General features: G+C 44.8%; 1 protein-coding gene across 4 annotated transcripts in view; it reads left to right on the forward strand.

Moving 5' to 3' along the window:
- Positions 1 to 19,912, forward strand: part of elmo1 (engulfment and cell motility 1 (ced-12 homolog, C. elegans)) — a 208,649-nt gene extending 188,737 nt beyond the window's left edge. For 3 of the 4 annotated variants that reach the window (XM_080788282.1, XM_080788284.1, XM_080788285.1), the window contains 4 exons: positions 10,267 to 10,374; positions 11,186 to 11,268; positions 15,031 to 15,108; positions 15,958 to 19,912. In XM_080788282.1, coding sequence (XP_080644408.1) covers positions 10,267 to 10,374; positions 11,186 to 11,268; positions 15,031 to 15,108; positions 15,958 to 16,158 — 470 coding nt within the window. In that variant the 3' untranslated portion in view covers positions 16,159 to 19,912. The remainder of the gene's footprint in view (positions 1 to 10,266; positions 10,375 to 11,185; positions 11,269 to 15,030; positions 15,109 to 15,957) is intronic. The other variant, XM_080788283.1, reaches the window with a different exon arrangement.
- Positions 19,913 to 20,937: the final 1,025 nt, after the last annotated feature.

The following is a 20,937-nucleotide window of genomic DNA, read 5'->3' on the forward strand; positions in this document are numbered from 1 at the left end:
TGCTGATGCTGTATTATACAGAGAGCTGCCCATGGAACTGTCCATGGTGCTGAACACTGCTGATGCTGTATTGTACAGAGAGCTGTCCATGGAACTGATGCTGTATTATACAGAGAGCTGCCATGGAACTGTCCATGGAACTGATGCTGTATTATACAGAGAGCTGCCATGGAACTGTCCATGGAACTGATGCTGTATTATACAGAGAGCTGCCATGGAACTGTCCATGGAACTGATGCTGTATTATACAGAGAGCTGTCCATGGAACTGTCCATGGTGCTGATGTTGTATTGTACAGAGAGCTGTCCATGGAACTGTCCATGGTGCTGATGCTGTATTGTACAGAGAGCTGTCCATGGAACTGTCCATGGTGCTGATGCTGTATTGTACAGAGAGCTGCCCATGGAACTGTCCATGGTGCTGATGCTGTATTGTACAGAGAGCTGTCCATGGAACTGTCCATGGAACTGTCCATTGTCTGATGCTGTATTATACAGAGAGCTGTCCATGGAACTGTCCATGGAACTGTCCATGGTGCTGATGCTGTATTGTACTGAATTATACAGAGAGCTGCCCATGGAACTGTCCGTGGTGCTGATGTTGTGGAGGTGGACTCCATTTAGCTGGAGGCCCCGTCAAGGACTCTATGGCTCTCTTCATGAACTCCTGACTTACACTGTGTGTGTGTGTGTGTGTGTGTGTGTGTGTGTGTGTGTGTGTGTGTGTGTGTGTGTGTGTGTGTGTGTGTGTGTGTGTGTGTGCACGTTTTCCGTGGTGCATTGCTAGAGGATTAAGAGGCGGAGGGGGAGAGATACATTTCAGCGGACGGATCAGCCTAATATCGAGAGGAGAGAGAGAGAGAGAGAGAGAGAGAGAGAGAGAGAGACCATTTAGCCTCTACCAAGGATGGAAAATAACTAAGCACATGTACTTAGTTATTACAAAACATGTATTAACCTCTTTGGGCCAAATACATGGAAGCGGGCCATCCGAACCAACCGGGGGTTGGTTCTGTCTTGAGAGACGTGTTTGTGTTGCTGAAGCTCAGAGGAGGCTGCGGTGGGAGGAGGTTCGTCTGGAGCAGGGAGAGGCCAGACTGGCCGACACACTGGAGAGCTGTCCATGTACATTAAAATCTATAACTCATATCCTGTCTGCACTTGGCTAAATTAATTCCCGTGGCACGTGCATTGGAGTGCGTGTGTGCGTGTGTGTGTGTGTGCGTGTGTGCGTGTGTGCGCATGCGTGTGTGTTAACGCCCATCTACGTGCACGCAAAAGTCACAGTGCAACGTGTTGCGAGCTTGTAGATTGCCTATTTTCGAACATCATTTTTTAAGTGAAAGTGGGTAAAGGACGACTTCTATTTTAATCTATTTTAATTTTCTTAGTAGCATAATACGGTACCATTTCTGTCTACTGGGTCTGTCTGTGTGTCAGAGGAGGGCTGTCACTGTACCAGTGACGTCATCAATCAAGCGGCGGCGGTGGCTCAGGGGGTAGAGTGGCCGGATGGTAAACCGCAAGGTTGCCAGTTCGAACCCTCTGGGCTCCCCCAGAGTTAGTGTCGAAGTGTCCTTGAGCAAGACTCTGAACCCCTAATTGCTCCTGATGTGCTGGTTGGTGCCTTGCATGGTTTCCACCGCCATCGGTGTATGAATGTGTACATTTTGGCATTTTGAAAATAGCCGATCTACAAGCTCACAATGCCAAATACATGCATAGCATGTTGTGCAGGCCCTTGGCACGAAATAGTTTGAGAACAACTGTTCTATGAACTGTCTGACCCCTCTCTCTCTCTCTCTCTCTCCCCCCCTCTCTCTCTCTCTCTCTCTCTCTCTCTCCCATCTCGCCCCTGCACTACTTCTTATTTCATCACGTTGCGTACATCCTTAAGCCCCACACACACACACACACACACACACGCACGCACACACACACACACACCTCCCTCTCTTTCATGTCTCCGTGTGTCTCCTTGGAGAGTTGACATTTCTCAGCCTTTGTTCTCTGAGCGTCTCACTTATTATTGTATCGACACGCTGGCAGAGCGAGGGGGGGAGGGGAGGGGGGGGATGTACTCCGGCAACACCGCAATATGAACACGTCACGATGTGGTGGCGGTGCACATATATGTTCATAATATGAACCTGAATATGGCATAATAGTACCAGTAAGACGCGCAAACGCGGGAAGCGAACGCAGCTCATACATATTTGGGTTTTTTTAAGATTTATTTTTAAGTTAAGTTTTTAACTTAGCCATAACCATGATAAGGAGTCCCCAAAGCAGCTATAGGTCCAATTATGGAGTGTGTTGCATCAATCACAAACAAATCACTCAGCTCCATATATGGGCACAAAGGGGGGACACACGGACACACAGACAGACAGACAGACAGACATGATCTGCTAGGTCTCATATAGTAAGTGCTATAAGTCGCAAATATGCAACATAGGCTATATTTCCGCATATACTTGCCACATATATTGGCATAATATGTTAAAATACATTTAAAATAAAACCACAGCACCACCATTAGCCTTTTCGTGCAGGCGGTGGGCAGCGGTGGCCGAACGGTTTGCGGTAGCGGTCTCTTGATATCGTGAAGGTCGCTATAGTTCGTAATATCCCCCGGAACGGCACGTTAAAATGACCACCGCTGAAGTGCCCTTAACAGTTTGACTGGTTTAAACGCGTAACCCGCATTTTAATCAACCCCCCTTCACTGCCGAGATTGTTGTATTACCTTTAGAGCATACGCTGAATTATTTGGGCTTTTAATCCGCGAAAATCCAGCGGAAAAAGGTCCCTCGGTTTGTTATGATCCGATCGTACCATCCACCATCTTGGTGCACACGGAAGACGCTCACAAGACCCGTCTCCATGAGGCGTTGTACCCCATTCATTTGCATTGGCCTCAATTTCCCAGAAGCCCTAGCAGCCCACAGCATGTGACGATTTCCGGTTTCGTCATCAAAACGAAACCATCTAGTCTCTTTCTCTGTGGCGAAGACAGAGTTTATTTTTATTTATTACAATACGGCGGATTAAACACATGAAACAAAAGGCGGGTATGTTGTATATCGCAGCGACAGTAACCTGGAGTATACCATTCCTGGCAGTAAGGCATTGAACCCCCTACCATGAAATGTTCTATCATGAGCAGGGCCTGGCTGTAAACAAGTTCTTGAGCTTATAGTCCAGTTACCCTGCAGGGTAAATGTCGCGCATCCCTTAGAAGGCGCCCGCTGCACCACAGGGGGTGCAACGGCACGCTCCACAGTTTGGGAACCACGCCGAGTTTAGAGGATGCAGCGACGGGAATAAAAATAGATGCTTCATAAATCATAACCCTTAATTAACATTCGACGCAGAGCCGCTCCCTACGCCCTCAGCCCCCCCCCCCCCCACCCCTTACCACCCCCCGCGCTCTGTCAGTTGGAATGGATATGAGACATTAAATGAGACATTAAAAATAAGAGCTCTGGTGTCTTGTGTGTGTGCAGCGTACTACACACACATACTTATGATAGGAGAAGGGGTTTAAATTAATCAACTTAGCATTCTGTCTCTGATGGATTTGGCTATGGATGTATATATACTGGCACTGTGCAGACGGTGGCGTGTTCATTTTAGCCCATTCTGACCTGAGATCAGAGTCTAAAAAATGTCTATTACATGGGATGGGCATGTCTCGTGTTAGACTGACACCAATCAGAGAAGAGATGGCGGCCGGGAGGTTTTTCGGCTGAGTACTGAGATTGTTTGTGTGATTGTTTCAGTTTAATTGTGATATAAATTGATACAAGTGCAGTTGAAGGACTCGCATAATGGCAGATAAAGCCAAAACAAAAGGAAATGGCAACCATAATGGAAAGAGATCAAACAATGCGGAGAATGGCGTGGGGGAGAAGCCACCCGACGGCTGTGGATTGCAGGTGGACGGGGCCTGCCAACTTTGCCATACAGGTGGACTGGGCAAAAAAACACTGGTCTGTAAACGATGTAAGAAAAACTACTGCATTACGTGCTTGAAGAAGGACGAGGTGGAGTATGTGATTCTGCAGAAACAAGACACAGGCATAATGTGGTTTTGCCAATGTTGTGAGGACAGCGTGGAAAAGAGCATTGCTGTGGAACAGCTGATCGAAGAAAAATGCCAACTTATTACCCAACGGTTTGAGGAGCGGCTGCTCGAGTTGGAGTCAAGATTGGAGAATAAAGTTGCCGAAATGATTCGGGAGCGACTGAACGACGTGGAAAAGGCCGCACCAAGCTGGGCTGATGTGGTGAAGAATGCCGATCCGAAGGAGAAATCACTTGCCTTTAACAGTGTCCTGACTGAATTAGACGAACGTAAATCAAGGGAAAGAAATATCGTCGTGTTTGGAATAAAAGAGCCAAGCCTGGACAGCGGAGAGGAGAGACAACAGAGGGACTTGGATACTGTAAAAGACGTATTCAAAACGTGCAAAGTCCGCACGAATGCCGATTCATTTGTGAGAGTGACCCGGCTCGGGAAATACAACAGCGAAACCACGGAGGATCCAGAGAGAGGGGGGAGGCCAGTTCTGGTCACACTGCAGAGCATGGAACTAAAAACGAGCTTGTTCAAGAAGATCGCAGCGTTACATCAAACGGATAAACACGAAAACATAAGAATTGCTAACGACCTTACAAGGACGGAGAGAGAAAAGGAGAAGGAGCTGTATGAAGAGGCAAAGGAAAAGCGACGAAATTCGACGGGGGAATTCACCTACAAAGTCCGGGGCCCTCCCTGGGCTAGGAGAGTGGTGAGAATCCCAAAGACACCGTGACTTGACTATGACCATGATCTTGCACCCCAGACATATCAGGGCAGTAATTCTTCCCCCCTAGATAGCGTATTATGTCTATATACAAACGCGGACCAACTCCACAACAAAATGCATGAATTTACTGCTCGTTTGAAAATGCACCCACTCATACAGATTATTGGTATTACGGAAGTTAAAGCAAAGCAATCGAAGCATAACATGAACCCAATGGATTTTAATTTAGATGAAGTTGACGGCTACAATATGTTTTCCAAGAATGTTGACAATGATGTAGGGAGAGGCTTACTGCTTTATATTCATAGATCACTAGAAGCTAAAGAAGTTACACTGGCGACAGAGTTTCAAGAGAATATTTTTGTGGAGATCAAATGTAGCAACAATGAGAAATTGATTGTGGGTTTAGTTTATAGGTCACCGACAGATAGAGGTACAGAGACCAATAATGAAAATCTTTTGGTTTTAATCGAGGAGTTGTCATCTATGAAATATTCACATGAATTAATTATGGGAGATTTTAACTTGCCAAATATAAATTGGAATCTACTTGATGCAAAGGGAGACGGAGCCACATTAGAAAACACATTTTTGGACTGTGTTCAGAACGCATTGATGTTTCAACATGTAATGGAGCCAACAAGGTGGAGAGGGGACGACACACCACATGTATTGGACCTTATACTTACGAACGAGGAGAATATGGTTGAGGATGTTCAGTATTTGGGCCCACTAGGGAAAAGTGACCACTGTGTTTTGTTGTTTAAGGTAATATGTTGTACAAAAATGAGAAAAAACGAAAAAATAAGAAAGAATTACAACAAAGGAAACTTTGAGGCAGCAATCAGAGAGCTGGAAATATTTAACTGGGGGGAATACTTCTCTGACTATGATGTCAATTCTATTTGGAGATTATTAAAATTAAAGTTGAAAGAAATAGAGGATAAATATGTCCCAAATAGCAAGAGCAGGACATGGAATAGGAAGCACACTTTCCCCTTGGATAGTATTACAAAAAATAAAATAAAGGAGAAAAACGCTCTTGCGAAAAAGGCCAGGAAAAGTAAAGATCCAGAGACACAAAAAGATTACCGTAGAGTGAGAAACTGTGTGAGAACGAGAACAAGAAATCTGAGAATTCAATATGAAGAAGAGTTAGCAAGACAATCTAAACTGAAACCGAAGGTTATTTGGGACTACATTAATAAAAGGACAAAAATTAAAACAACAGTAGGAGATCTATATGTCAATCAAGACAATAAGAACTCCCCAAAAACAGAGAAGGACTCGGATAAGGCAGAAATACTTTCAGACTATTTTAGTAGTGTATTTGTGAATGAACCTGAAGGGCATATTATACCTGAACTGCCAAGAGTGGAAGTTCAGCATGCAGAACAGTTTATAATAACAACTGAGGACACAAAAAAACTGCTACAGAGCATGAATATTTACAAATCACCCGGGCCAGACGCAATACACCCTAGGATAGTAAAAGAACTAGCCTGTGTGATTGCTGAACCAGTAACATTGCTATTTAACAAAACTCTGGAGGAAGCAACTTTACCAAGTGGTTGGAAAGAGGCACAAATCAGTGCAATATTTAAAAAAGGAAGTAAGGCACTGGCAGGGAACTACAGACCTGTCAGCCTGACATCTGTTATATGTAAAACAATGGAAAAACTAATCAGGACACACATTGTAGAGCATATGAAGTCCAACAAACTCTTTAGTAACAGCCAGTACGGCTTTATGTCTGGAAGATCAACCACACTTCAACTTCTTACAGTTCTTGATAAATGGTCAGCATCTTTAGATAGAGGACAGTCGGTTGACTGCATTTATATGGATTTCCAAAAAGCTTTTGATAAAGTTCCCCATAAGAGACTGGTGTCAAAATTAAGGTCTTACTTTATAGACAACAGAGTTATAGGTTGGGTACAGGACTTTCTCAGTAACAGGAAACAAAAGGTGGTGGTTAATGGAGCCACTTCAGATTGGAAGTCAGTGACCTCTGGAGTCCCACAGGGATCTGTATTGGGACCTGTACTTTTTGTTATTTATATAAACGATCTACCAAGTGAGATACAATCCGACGTCTACCTTTTTGCGGACGACACAAAAATATTTAGAACTATAGTCAATGACACAGACACAGCACAACTCCAAGCAGACCTCCAAAGTACCAGCAATTGGTGTGACAGGTGGCTACTGAAATTAAATCCAGATAAATGCAAACAGTTGCACATTGGGAGAAGAACTGACAACTTGGCTAATTATACAGTTGGAGATCTAGTGATTCATCAAGTAGAGGAAGAAAAGGATATAGGGGTGGTGGTTGATAGTTCACTAGAATTTGAAATACACATCTCTGAAAAAGTAAAAAAGGCAAACTCCATGTTGGCGATAATAAGAAGAACCTTTTTAAATTTACGAAAAGAACTATTTATTCCGTTATATAAATCCTTGGTGAGATCACATCTTGAATTTGCAAGCTCAGTCTGGTGCCCCTACAAAATCAAATACATAGAGAAAATAGAGAAGGTTCAGAGAAGGGCTACTAAACTAATACCAGGGTTGAAAGAAAGGTCATATGAAGAAAGGTTAAGACACTTACAGTTACCAACGTTAGTGTACAGGAGGCATAGAGGAGATATGATCGAGGTCTATAAACTTGTTCACCAGATATATGACTTTACAGCCGAGCCTGTTGTCCATTTTTGGGACAGCAGGTATGAGTTGAGAGGGAATTCTCTTAAACTCTTACCACTAAATTGTCACTCAGAAAAGAGAAAGAATTTCTTTACACTTAGAGCTGTCAGAGCATGGAATACACTTCCGGAGGAAGTGGTCCAGGCTCCTTCAGTCAATACTTTTAAGAATAGACTTGACAAATTTTGGTCAACAAAAGGTTTTTTGTATAACTATAGGGCTGGCTTGTAAGGTCATAGACTGGTAAATAGTAAATACAGGACTTGAAAGAGTATTATGTATAACTAAGATATAAAAAAAAAAAACCAAAGAGGGCGGGTCCACATGAACTTGGTTGTTTTTAAAGTGTAAAAAAGAAAAAGAAAAAAGAAAAAAAAAGGAATACGAAAGTATTTATGTATGTATGTACTTGTGAATTTTAAATATGTATTTATGTCTGTTGTGAGTCTGGCGTAGAGGATTTCATCCTGTGCTGGAAATCTTTTCAATAAATTTCAATAAATTTCAATAAATTACATCCTGACAGTTTTCATTCTGACCTGAGATCGGATTCTAAAAATGTCTTCTGTGTCAGTCGCTCTTCGATTTTTCCAAAATAGCAGACCTACAAGCTCGTAGCGCGCCACTCAGTGGCGCGCTACGAGCTTGTAGATCTGCTATTTTTCAATAGCTAAAGCACGACATGATGCTATAACACCAAAAATGGGTTCCCGCCCAGAATGGGTTAGAAACGGACCCTCGGGGTGACACGTCTTCTGGAGCTCAATTATCACTGACAATGTAATGCAAAAAAAACAAACATCGTTCTCTCTCTGTTCTTTTTTTTTGGGCGACTACATGACTGGCAAACCGCACGCTCCCCCACGAGACGACGCGCATGCCCGAACACGCATTATGTATCAGTCGCCCACGGGCAGAAAGAAGCCTTTCTTTGTACCAGACAAGAGTGTCTCATTGTTGGAGATCTGCGCTATACTTTATAGGTTTCTTGAGGAATATGTCATTGATGTATTATATTTATTTGGCTGTTGTGAAATATGACTGTACTATTTGACTACTATGTAGCATTACAATTTAGGCATTTAGCAGACGCTCTTAATCCAGAGCGACTTACATTAAGTGGTTTAACCCATTTAGACCTGAGGCTGATTCTTTAGGAAGAAATGGCTTCTGTAGTCTGACAGTTTTCTTGGAAAAGCTATGTTTCTACCTGTCTGTCAGTGGTTCTCAGAATATAATAATTATATTCGATAGATATTATATATTATAATATATATTATAATATTATATATTGTAGATCTTCTATTTTTCAATAGTTATAAGTATAACATAATGCTTACAACAAAAGAAGGGGTTCCCGTCCTTAAACAGCAAACAGTCGCCGTATATAATACAGCATGCGTTGCATTATATCTTTAATGTATTAATTGATTAATGTATCAAAACTGGATGATGGTGGTTTTAAGTGGGAAGAGCTGCTATTATAATCCAACAGAGTGCATGGGCTACAGATGGCAGCGTCTTTCAGCCAAAGGAATGTGCATATGTGCTTGTGTACACACACACATGCACGCACACACACACACACACACAAATCAGGCAGTTAGTTCGTTCGTTCATTACAATTGGGGGAAGCATCCGTGTCATTTTAGGTTTGTGTGTCGTTGGCTTGTAATATTAACAGATCTATAAGCTTGCGGCGCGTCACTTCATGCCGCACTGCGAGCTTGTGCATCTGCTATTTTTTTTGAAAAATCTTGAACATGTGAGAACAGCCGATTTCGGGTGGAGGTTGGAATGTTTTGTAAGAATCGTCCTCAGGCCTTCGTGGCTTATATTTAGGGCTGAGCAGAGTCTGCGCTCGATGCCATCGTGCCGCGTGGAACGCTCCGCCACGCCATGCCGCGCCGCGCCAGCTGGCTGTCTGGGTTCCTCTGCAATTAGAGTTTGGACCGCTCCGCTCCCCCCACTCCGCGCGTATACCGTACACCAGTACTTTAACTTAAGTACCATTTTGAGGTATTTGTACTTTACTTGAGTATTTCCAATTTCCAGTTGAGGTTTTTTCCACCACGGCCGAACGCCAAGGCAGGCCTTCCCTATAGAACCGTCGCTCCCCCCCCCCCCCCTCCAGCCTCCTCCGATGCCCGCCTTGGAACGGCATCGCGTCGGAGACCGAGGGGGCGGTGCCAGCCAGGCTGACATGCCATGCCAGTGCAGTCCAGCCCGTGCCACGCACCCTCCTCGCCAGGCACGGCTGACAGTCGACAAGCCAAGACCCCCCCCCAGCCCCCCCCCCCCCCCCCCCCCCCCACTCGTCATGCTTTATGGCAGTGACTCTGCCATAAATCTCATTGTGTTGACTCGTTGCCTGATGACTGATGAGTCATCTGTTTGGGTTTTCATTTCCCTCGTTTTTGTCCCTCCAATAAGCAGGCGTTTACTTACTTACTTACTTAATCCTCTTTACCCCGTCGAGGGGCATAGGGCGTCCACCAGAGCTCTCCATCTCACTCTCTGAAACAGTGGTTCAAGCAGGCGTTTAGGGGGAGAAATAAAACCGTTAGCTTTCAGGTTTTTATTTATTCGCACATACAAAGGTAAAACCAGAAGAAAGGTAAAACCATAACATCTCTCTCTCTCCCTCCCTTTGTCTCCCCCTACAGATAAGTTCTGGTACTGTCGACTGTCTCCCAACCATAACATCTCTCTCTCTCTCTCTCTCCCTTTGTCTCCCCCTACAGATAAGTTCTGGTACTGTCGACTGTCTCCCAACCATAAAGTCCTGCACTATGGTGATCTGGAGGAGAGCCCCCAGGCCGAGGTGCCCCACGAATCTCTACAGGACAAACGTGAGTGCATGCTGACTATTGGTGTGGTCCGTGGACCCCCCAGGGGTGATATGCTGACTATTGGTGTGGTCCGTGGACCCCCCCAGGGGTGATATACTGACTATTGGTGTGGTCCGTGGACCCCCCCAGGGGTGATATGCTGACTATTGGTGTGGTCCCTGGACCCCCCCCCAGGGGGGAACTAGGGTATACAGTATAGGTAGAGATTGATTGATATTTTTATTCCATTTAACAATCCCTGCTACTGTTGAAGGCAGTATTACTCGCATTGTGTACAGAACAGTGTGTGTGTGTGTGTGTGTGTGTGTGTGTGTGTGTGTGTGTGTGTGTGTGTGTGTGTGTGTGTGTGTGTGTGTGTGTGTGTGCGTGTGTGTGTGTGTGTGTGCGTGTGCGTGTGCGCTTGTGTGTGTGCGTGTGCATCTGTGCGTGTGTCCTCACAGCACTGGAGTTTAGTCACAGGCTGTGATGTAGCGTTGCGTGGACGTGCGTATGTGCGTGCACGCGTACGTGTGCGTGCACATGTGTCACCGGCAATCAGTGTGTGTGTGCTGTGACAGACGTTAAGCACCCTCGACCTGGCGTCCCTATTTTTGGGGCATATTCAAAGAAACAATCTATTTAAAAAACGATGACGCGCTCTGTCGATGGTGCATGTGAGGAAGATGTGATAAGAGCTCTCTCTCTCTCTCTCTCTCTGTGTGCGTGCATGTGTGTGTGTGTGTGTGTGTGTGTGTGTGTGTGTGTGTGTGTGTGTGTGTGTGTGCGCGTGTGTGTGTGTGTGTGTGTGTGTGTGTGCGTGCGCGCCTCACAGTGCCCGTGGCAGACGTCAAGGCTGTGGTCACTGGAAAGGACTGTCCCCACATGAAGGAGAAAGGAGCCCTCAAGCAGAACAAGGTGTTTATTTATCCCATTCTGGACGGAAGAACGAACCCCTTTTGGTGTCTTATTACGCATTATGTTATACTTTAGCTATATTATTGAAAAATAGCAGACCTACAAGCTCGTAGCGCGGCACTCGGTGCCGCGCTACGAGCTTGTAGGTCTGCTATTTTTGAAAGAAATCGTGAAAATAATGTGGCGCAAATCAGAGCGAACGTTTTTAATTAAAATCTTTGCTTCTGGGGAGGGGGGGTCCCTGGAACAACGTATTTTCAGACGGGGGTCGGTGGCCAAATACAGATAATTCTGGGGGTAATTGTTGACAAGGAAAAAGGTTGAGCACCTGCACAGAAACATAGGTTTTCTGTCAGGATTTAGAAGACATTTGTAGAATCCTGCCCAGGTCAAAATGGGTTATAGCATGGGCCACAGAGCCAAGCCTTCTATAGTATGTATAGAATAAAGCATAAATCAGTGCTATTGAACATAACACCCTTTACGTCTGTGTGTTGTTTCGAAAACATTGAACCAACGGAAAGTAGTAAAAAAACGCTTTTGGACGAAACCTCTGAACTCCATTGGACCGACCCTCAAACTGTCTGCTCTAAAGCAGCTAACTCCACCACCTAACTGTCCTTCTCATGGAAGTACTTGGCAATATATAAAGTCACAACACCAACTTTGATGAGGCAGTAGTGCTTTGTTTAAAAAAAAATATATAAGGTTTTCTTCATTTCCTGAAAAATGCATCTTTTTTATTTCCTGAATTAATGAACATTTTGGAGTTAGGTGGTTTCTTCCACTCATACTCGAGACCGGTCTCAAGTCCACGTTTTCATCTCGTCTCGGTCTCGCGTGTAATTTGACTCGGATTTGCCTAAAGTAAATATATATCTATCTATATATCTATCTATCAAATGAGAAAAAAAACAAAAATCTGGTCTCGCCAAACTCTGGTCTTGACTCGGACTCGCATCCCTCCACCCCCCTCCCCCTCGGACTTGGTCTTGACTCGGACTCGCATCAGAACACACTCGAAACAGACTGGTAATCAAATGCAGGTGTTCATGCTCAAGGAGACAGACAGACAGACAGACAGAATACACAAAGTCATATCGAAGCGACTGGGCGCTGCTTAAAAAAAATCCAAGTAACACATGAGTAAGTAAGTAGCCTTGCCGAGCCATGAGGCCAGGAGCCTATGTCCTGTTTCTGTAGCGTGAGGCAGCTTGATGTACAAGTACACCCCCTGAACATGACGCTAGTATGTCGCAGGGACTCACACCCAATCCAACCCTTGATGCTGAGTGTCAAGCAGGGAGGCACTGGGTCCCATTTTTACAGTCTTTGGTATGACCCGGCCGGGGATCGAACCCCAACCTCCCAGTTTCAGGGCGGACACTCTAACCACAAGGCCACTGAGCTGTAACCAGAAATAACAAGGCTTTGACCTCTGTGTGTGGAAGCATGTCTTCCCCTCTCCCTCCTTCTCCCCCCCTCCCCCCCTCCCTCCCCATGACCCCCCGGCCCTCCGTGTGACACACACTGATATATTACATCATGTATAAATAGCCCCTCAAGACAAAGGAGCTCGACTCCTCCTCCTCCTCCGGGCCTGTTTCCTTCATTACTCTGTCGATATAGACGCACGCGGGGGTCTACATTCTAGAAGAATGGGCTGGAGGGGTGGGAGGGGGGGCATGGGGATGGGGATGGGGATGGAAACAAAAGGGTAGACTTCATTAAGCCCAGTGTTACGGGGGACGCTCAAAGTCACCTCTGAGGGCAGAGCAGAGCAGAGCAGGACGGTCTGCTGTGTCTGTGAACTCAGATAAATCCTTGTTCCATTAGTAGCCGTATATAACTGGGTCTGTGTGCATTGTGTATTTGTGTGTATAACTATCTTACACCATAGGGCTATATCTACTACTATTACCAGTAAGACGCGCAAACGCGGGAAGCGAACGCAGCTGAGACCCTGCAGATCATGTCTGTCTGTCTGTGTGTCTGTCCCGCTGTTACTGTATATGTGGACCTGGCCCCTTTTGTGCCCATATGTGGAGCTGAGTGATTACGTCACCATGACTCAGCCATAACCATATAAGGAGTCCCCAAAGCAGCTATACGTCCAAAACCCAAATATGTACGAGCTGCGTTCGCTTCCCGCGTTTGCGCGTCTTACTGGTAGTAAGTGCTCACTGCGTTCGCAATTATTACTTCTAATGCCTTGGTAAAAAATGGTCAAATGGATGGCATTTATACAGTGTATATAGTGCTTTTCTCCAAAGCACTCTGCAATGTATTTGACATTCACACACACACACAGAAACACATTCGCACACCGATGGCGGAGGAAACCATACAAGGCGCTAACCTGCTCATCAGGAGCAATTTGGGTTTTTGAGGTCCCATGCAGACATTATTGAAACGGAATATGATTTTCTCGCAATTTACTTTTGGAAAAGTTTTGAATATCACCGACTACCCATTTTGGTGGGCGGAACCCCTTTTGGTGTTTCGAACATTATGTTGAAATGTAGCTATTGAAAAATAGCAGATCTACAAGCTCACAGCGCGCCATGAACTTGTAGGTCTGCTACTTTTGAAAAATCGTTAAAATGTGCCTCAAATCTTTACAAAAAAATTGATCATGATTCAAATTGTCATGATTTAGAAAACATTTATTCAGGCCTGAATAAATGGCCTCCCTCCCTCTCTCCCTCCCTTCCTCCCTTCCTCCCTTCCTTCATTCCTTCCTTCCTTCCCTCCCTTCCTCCCTCCCTCCCTTCCTCCATCCCTTCCTTCCTCCCTCCCTCCCTCCCTCACTCCCTCCCTCCCTTCCTTCCCTCCCTCCTCTGTGATTTGATGAAAGTGAATAATATATGTATGTCTGTCGGGAGGAGGCAGGGAAGGGAAGGGAAGGATTCTATTAGCATCAGCTGTGTTTGTGTAGAACCAGTCTGGGGTGGATGGATGTGCCTTTAGCACTCCATCTCCTCCCCACACGTCTCTCACTGTTTTTATTTTATCTTTTATCTGTTTTACATTTTCTCTGCACCTCTCATTTTCTCTGCACAGTGGTGGAAGAAGTGCTTGTGTTTGTTATTTTTTTTTCCAATAATTGAGGAAAGGTATATAGGCTAATAAATGATAAATAACAATAACACAGTATACACGATAACACAACCAAGTATCTCCCATTCACTCAACTCCACTCCACTCGACTCGACTCGACACACTTCCCAGTTCCCACCTTACTTATTTTACACTCCGTTTGCATCATCTAACTCTCCCCCCTCCTCTCCCCCCCCTCTTCTCTCAATTTTCAATTCAATTCAATTCAAAGGAGCTTTATTGGCATGAGAAAACGTACGTTTACACTTTGCCAAAGCAGAAGTGGAACGAGACAATCAAAATAGAACTATTGAAAATATTGGAATATAAAGTGTTACATTGAGCTGTTACATTAACACTTTGAGTGTCTGTCTGTCTGTCTGTCTGTCTGTCTGTCTGTCTGTCTGTCTGTCTGTCTGTCTGTCTGTCTGTCTGTCTGTCTGTCTGTCTGTCTGTCTGTCTGTCTGTCTGTCTGTCTGTCTGTCTGTCTGTCTGTCTGTCTGTCTCTCTCTCCTCTCTCTCTCTCCCTCTCCCTCTCCTCTCCCTCTCCCCTCCCTCCCTCTCCCTCTCCCTCTCCCTCTCCCTCTCCTCTCTCCTCTCTCTCTCTCTCTCTCTCTCTCTCTCTCTCTCTCTCTCTCTCTCTCTCTCTCTCTCTCCCTCCAGGAGGTGTTGGAGTTGGCCTTCTCTGTCCTGTATGAGTCTGACGAGTATTTAAACTTCATCGCTCCAGACAAACATGAGGTGAGTTAATAGTGACTAGTGATCAAACATGAGGTGAGTTCAGTGACTAGTGATCAAACATGAGGTGAGTTCAGTGACTAGTGATCAAACATGAGGTGAGTTCAGTGACTAGTGATCAAACATGAGGTGAGTTCAGTGTCTAGTGATCAAACATGAGGTGAGTTCAGTGACTAGTGATCAAACATGAGGTGAGTTCAGTGTCTAGTGATCAAACATGAGGTGAGTTCAGTGTCTAGTGATCAAACATGAGGTGAGTTCAGTGACTAGTGATCAAACATGAGGTGAGTTCAGTGTCTAGTGATCAAACATGAGGTGAGTTCAGTGACTAGTGATCAAACATGAGGTGAGTTCAGTGTCTAGTGATCAAACATGAGGTGAGTTCAGTGACTAGTGATCAAACATGAGGTGAGTTCAGTGTCTAGTGATCAAACATGAGGTGAGTTCAGTGACTAGTGATCAAACATGAGGTGAGTTCAGTGACTAGTGATCAAACATGAGGTGAGTTCAGTGACTAGTGATCAAACATGAGGTGAGTTCAGTGTCTAGTGATCAAACATGAGGTGAGTTGAGTGACTAGTGATCGCTCAACGTATCCTTGAGGTGAGGTGAGGTCAAACATGAGGTGAGTGCAGTGACTAGTGATCGCTCAACATGTCGTTGCTGCCGTTTCCCGTAAATACATCTCTGTGTCTCTCTGTGTCTCTCTCCCCTCTCTCTCTCCCCTCTCTCTCTCCCCTCTCTCTCTCTCTCTCTCTCTCCCCTCTCTCTCTCTCTCTCTCCCCTCTCTCTCTGTGTCTCTCTCTCTCTGTGTCTCTCTGTGTCTCTCTCCCCTCTCTCTCTCTCCCCCAGTACTGCGTGTGGACGGACGGCCTGAACGCCCTCCTGGGCAAGGAGATGACCTCCGACCTCACCAAGTCCGACATGGACACGCTGCTCTCCATGGAGATGAAGCTCCGCCTCCTGGACCTGGAGAACATCCAGATCCCTGAGGCCCCGCCCCCCATTCCCAAAGAGCCCAGCAACTATGACTTTGTCTACGACTGTAACTGAAGGCCTCGGGTCCATTCATACTCCCGTTTCAGGTGATACGGTGACCACCTTTTCGGGTGATACGGTGACCACCTTTTTGGTGACCACCTTTTCGGGTGATACGGTGACCAACTTTTTGGTGACCACCTTTTCGGTGGTGAGGTGAGGTGACTACCTTTTCGGTGGTCACCGTATCACCTAAAACTGGAGTAATGAATAGGGCTTTTAAAGGACCACTTCACCACTTTTCAACCTATCTTCATATAATAGGTCCTCACGAATAATCATGATGAAAAAATGGCGCAATTTTTGTCTGTGTCTCATAGGAGGGGGCTGTGGGCAGTTCAGAAACCTGTCCTCCAGTGACATCATCGATGGGGAATACATTACAAGCTAATATAAACTGCAGGCTTTCTAGTCCTGAAAAGTTGCAATGCGAAAATGGAAGCCATCGTTCTCACGATAAAGAAAATCTAAACGTACATTTTTGGAAAAGAAAAGAATCTTGTTTAAAAATAAATCTGCCTAATGATGATGTCACTGGTGGACGGGTTTCTAAACTGCTCACAGCCCTCCTATGAGACACAGACTGAGTACAAAAACAAATGTGCCATTTTATCATGATTATTAGTGAGGACCTATTATAATGAAGATAGGTTGAGAATTGGCGAAGTGGTCCTTTAAAGCCCCCCTCCCCCTCCCCCAAATAACCCACTCCCTCTCCAAAAGAACCGACCAATCACGATGCACCCGTGCACCTCCGTCACCTACTGTACTCTCTCACGCAAGGACCAATAAATATCTTTCTTATTAAGAACTAAAATGGAAAAAAAAAAAAATAATGTTATGAGAGGTGGGGGGGTCTTGCTTCACACAAGACTTTTTATGATGAGGGGGAAAAACAGAAAATAATTGGAGGTGTTTTGATAAACCGTTTCTCAAAGTTTTGGTGCGGAAGGGGGGGTATACAAATGGACCCTTTTTGGTGCAGGGGCACCCATAGAGTATTAAAAGGATAGAGACTAAACTGGCGCGAAGCTCCGCCCCCTCCGCTATTCATGTCAGTGGAAGTTGCTCAGTGTCGTTTTGAAGCTGCCGGAAGTAAGTACTATTTCCGAATTTTTTCGCTGATTCCGCATTTGGACACCAAATTTTGGTGTCCAAATGCGGAAGTGTAGCTGGGCTTTAACATTGAGCGCTCGGTTGCACGGAGCGCTCCACGGGTCCGCCTGGGAATCCACGGGTCCGCCTGCAGTCCTTCCTCTTATTATTCTAGTGCTTCAACATTGGTGTGCCTAGCTGGCCCCTTGGGGGTGCCCCACCAGGGGGGTATACAAATGGACCCTTTTTGGTGCAGGGGCACCCCACCATGGGGGGTATACAAATGGACCCTTTTTGGTGCAGGGGCACCCCACCATGGGGGGTATACAAATGGAACCTTTTTGGTGCAGGGGCACCCCACCATGGGGGGTATACAAATGGACCCTTTTTGGTGCAGGGGGTGCCCCACCAGGGGGGGTATACAAATGGACCCTTTTTTGGTGCAGGGGGCGCCCCACCAGGGGGGGTATACAAATGGACCCTTTTTTGGTGCAGGGGGTGCCCCACCATGGGGCGTATACAAATGGACCCTTGGACCCGCCATAGAGGGCAGGAAGAGAGAGAGAGAGACAGAGAGAGAGAGGGGGGGGGGGGACCAGGAAGTATACGTTTTGTTCAGTCTTTCTTCACTCTTCCACCCCGTTGTTTGTTTGTACGTGCGGGCCGTCACGGATCTCCCCTCCTCCCCCTCCTCCTCCTCCTCCTCTTCCTCCTCCTCCTCCTCTTCCTCCTCCTCCTCTTCGCTCCTCGCCTCGTTCGCCTGAGGTCGCCTGCTGTTGTCGTTTCGCTGGCTTTGACGGTCGACGTAGAAAAGAAGAAGAAGAAGATTAAAAAAACAATGTAATAAATAAAGTAGAACTGCTTAGAGATTCTGTTTGATTTCAGCTTTTCAGTTTTTTTTTTGTTTTCTCTGGTTGTCCTAAATTTTAGTTTTTTTGTTTATTTCGTTAGTCCCTCAGGCTTTGTTTGTGGAAGGGATATGGGGGGGGAAGAAATAGGGAGCGTTTGTTTGTTTGTGTTTCTTTGCTGTAAGTCTTCATCTCTCTGGCAGTTTTCTTGTAGGTCTTCACACACTTATTTCTTTTTTTGCGGCAGCTTTTAGATGGTCTTCCCGAAAAGGACGCATGCAGATAGAGAGAAACGGGGTGATTTTGAGAGAGCATTTACACAAAGTACTACACACACTTTTTGTTTGTTTGTTACACCATTTGTTCTCAAACCGGGCTCATGTATAGTTAATATATAGGGTCCAAATACATTGAATTAACCCATTTTGACCTGAGATCAGATTCTAAAAAAAATGTCTTCTACATCCTGACAGTTTTCTGAAAAAGCTATGTTTCTATGTCAGTCGTTCTTCGATTTTTCAAAAAATAGCAGACCTATACGCGCTACGAGCTTGTATAGGTCTGCTATTTGTAGGTCTGAAAAAAATGTGGCGCAAATCACGACGGAAAACTGTCAGGATTTAGAAAGACATTTTATAAATTTCGACGTCAGGCCTAAATGGGTTAATATAGGGTCCAAATACATTCAATTAAGGGTCCTTGACATGACAACGTTTGAGAAGCACTCCACTCCACCCACTGTCCCACTGTGTTCCCACCATGCCCTGATGAGAGACTTCATCTCCTCTCGTCCGTACGGATTCTTCCGTACAGCACCCGTAGAACCTTTTGGGATGTTTCCGTGGCTCCCTATTGGATCCTCCTATATCCCCATGATGTCCAGCGCTCACCACCACCTAGACTGTTAAACCGTTCTACAAATACCTTCTAAATCACTAGTTCTTCTCAAACTCATGCCAACAACAAGGATGCCCAAAGAAATGTGTAACTAACTGGCACTCTCATCTGAAAAGGGGTTTGTGCTCATGAGCACAAACCCTCGAGCTTGTTTGTAGATCTGCTGTATTTGAATAGCCGACTTATAAATGGATAAAGAGTTTAAAATGATTGTCGGACCCCACTTTGAGAACCGATGCTGGAATAAACAGGGAAAGACTGCAGACATGTCTCCTGAAATGTTGATAATATTGTCGCACAAAACAGCTGCTTTGTTGCGTTATTGTACACACGTACGTTACGTACACACTGGCTTTTGCCAAAAGAATAATATTAAACAAAACCTGTAAAAAATCATCACCATATAACGAAACGCACACACACACGCACGCACACACACGCACTCTCCTCCCTTCCTCGTTATGATAATCTCCCCTCGTATTGACTGCTGTACACGACATTCCGAAGCAATATTTGAGCTTTATTTTTTTTGTTGTCCTTTTTGTTTTTTTTTGTTTTTTTGTTCGCTTGTCATTTTGTATAAGATGGAATCGAGTGATTTCTTAAATTGTTGATATACTGCCAACCGCCGAGTCGTCAGTATTATGAGATCGGGTAAAAAAGGGGAAAGTTATTTTTTCTTATTGTGTTCCGGAATATATGGCCACAAAAATTGAAGGTTTATAATTATTGTTTTCTTTCTTTTCTTGTTCATTTTGTTTTTCTTTCAATTTAATTTAAAAGCAGATCATGGATGTTTCTAGTATGATTTCGTATAATTATATATAGCTTATATTTTTTCCCTTCCCTATTTAATGCCTTCAGATGTTTGTCTTTAGGTTTTTTTTTTCTCTCAAACTGCTGTTTACATTAAAGATTTAAGGACCATGTACTGATTGCTTTCTTTCACACTGTCGTCGCGGGATTAACTTTGTATCTCCATATTTCAGCATTTTATGTTATTTTTAACCTTTCAACATTTGCTTCTACTAGATACACAGGTGAGCAGCTCAGTGGCCTTGTGGTTAGAGTGTCCGCCCTGAAACTGGGAGGTTGGGGTTCGATCCCCGGCCGGGTCATACCAAAGACTATACAAATGGGACCCAGTGCCTCCCTGCTTGACACTCAGCATCAAGGGTTATGTCCAGGGGGTGTACTTGTACATCAAGCTGCCTCACGCTACAGAAACAGGAGATAGGCTCCTGGCCTCATGGCTCGGCAAGGCTACTTACTTACTTACGCATGTGAGAACATCCCAATTGTTCTTATTTGCAGAAAAAATCAATTTGTTCTATAGTCATTTGTTCTATAGCCATTTATGCAATAGCAATTTGTTCTATATTTACACATTTAATTATTTGTTTAGCCCGAAGAATTGTGTGTGTTGTCATGATTTGTCACGACAAGAGTTGGCTTCGTACGACGCTTAAAAGGTCTTTAAATAAATACGTTTTGAAATGCCTATGGGAAAAATGCATTGGGATTCATTTCCTGGGCCACTCGTTGTTCTGAAAGGGGGAGGGACTGCGACGCTCTATAGGGTCCATGTGGTTATAGCAGAACCATGGGCTATCTTGCATGTGAAAAGGAAGGGCATTTGTACGCTATATATATTGGTTGTTCAGTTTGACCCACCAGTTCTGGAGATATGGCTTATAGAGTAATAATGTCTTGCAGAAAACAGCGAGTTGAGAAAACAGGCTTGAAAGGTTCACCTCTGTGGACTCTAACATTACACCTAGCTTTAAACATTTATTTAATTTTTACATGTCAATTTCAGCTCTAATATTTATTTCAGACATGCTCTAGTTAGTGAAGAGTCTACCTGAGCTATTAACTAATTTTGGATAAAATAAATTCAGTTTTTCTCCTCTGGTGAAAAGCTGGAGGTTTGCACGATGGCAGGCTCTCAGTC

This window comes from Protomyctophum bolini, assembly GCF_963924005.1.
Source record: "Protomyctophum bolini genome assembly, chromosome: 17".
Classification (NCBI taxonomy): domain Eukaryota; kingdom Metazoa; phylum Chordata; class Actinopteri; order Myctophiformes; family Myctophidae; genus Protomyctophum; species Protomyctophum bolini.